This window comes from Bison bison, unplaced genomic scaffold (assembly GCF_000754665.1).
Source record: "Bison bison bison isolate TAMUID 2011002044 unplaced genomic scaffold, Bison_UMD1.0 scf7180017834947, whole genome shotgun sequence".
Taxonomy (NCBI): Eukaryota; Metazoa; Chordata; class Mammalia; order Artiodactyla; family Bovidae; genus Bison; species Bison bison.
In genome coordinates, this window is record NW_011472899.1 from 26,155 (window position 1) to 27,418 (window position 1,264).

General features: G+C 41.3%; 1 protein-coding gene across 1 annotated transcript in view; it reads right to left on the reverse strand.

Annotated features, from left to right (window-relative positions):
* The window catches only part of LOC104983348 (muscleblind-like protein 3), a gene marked incomplete at its 3' end in the record, with an annotated part of 26,370 nt that extends 26,071 nt beyond the window's left edge, over positions 1–299 (reverse strand). The window contains exon 1 of the mRNA XM_010832791.1: positions 204–299. Coding sequence (XP_010831093.1) covers positions 204–230 — 27 coding nt within the window. The remainder of the gene's footprint in view (positions 1–203) is intronic.
* Between the last annotated feature and the right edge of the window lie 965 nt (positions 300–1,264).

Here is a 1,264-nt window from a genome sequence, read left to right on the forward strand (position 1 = left end):
CCTACGGTTGCCAGATTTATCAAATGAAAACACAGGACTCCCAATCAAATTTGAATTTCCCATAAACAAGGACTCATTTTTTTTAGGATAAGTATGCCCCATACGAAATATTATCTGGCAACCCTCTCCCTATCTATTCGTCCACTCCAGTGAGTTAAGCTAAATAAAGTCAAATCCTCAAAAACCCATTTACCTCCCTTTACCTTAAGGTCATAAGCAGCCCCCTCCATTGGAAACAGCCTAGGCTCTACTAGGCCTTCAGTTCCCCCAGAGCAAAGCAGAAGGCCCTCTCAGTCCCAGCTTACCTGACCAGCTGCAAGGAATTTAAGGAAGTTGACTGTTGGAGAAAGCAATTTTTTACTCCCTGGCTCCTCCCACCAAAAGCTTCACACGGCTCCCTACCCAGTCAGCCACTCCACTTTCCCAACCACTGTGGCGCAACAACTGTGTATTCAAATGACTTTGATGCCTGCCTGCCAGAGCTCCTCCTTTAGACTAGGATGGGGGGAGGGCGTGGTGAGTGACCACTGTGCCGATCTCCTGACTCTTTAAGTCTATATAAATTTTCTTGAACATATGAATTATTACAGGAAGAGGAGGCTTTTATGTTTTCAAGTTGTGTTTTTTTTTTTTAGCAGGGGGAGGGAGAGGAGAGCAGATTAACTTTCATTTCTTCAGTCCTGTCGGTGGCATACTCAAATTCAAGCAAAAGTCATCCAGTGAAGCCCAGGAAAACATCTGCTTAAGCATCATGTTTCTACAAGCACACAGAAGATGGATGCAGATACATATTCACAACGTGCAAAAAACGGCATGAATAGCCATTATTTGCATAGATGTCTTTTACAGTCAAGCCTTGATTACTCATATTAAAACAGAGGCAGATATAGAGGAACATGGTTAATTCTAATGAACAAAATAATATATTCAGGAAAAACGGTGATTCATAACAGCCCCGCATGACAGACTAGGTATAACACAAAAGTGGCAGTGGTGAAAATTCAGGAATCAGTTACGAGACACAGTCCTAAAGTTTTTTTTATTAAGATTTCAGGCTCTTTTGTTGGGATTATCAAAGAGTCAGAATTAGATCAGAGAGAAGGAAATTGCACTTCACTGGGGAAGCTTATATGTTTATAGACAACATGTCATAAAAACATTAAATGGTAAAGCTGGAAAGGCTCTTAGAAATCAGTCTGTGTAATATTCCTAAGAGAGGAGGCTCAGAAACTGAGCTTCCTGGTGAAATACTTGTAAGGAATGG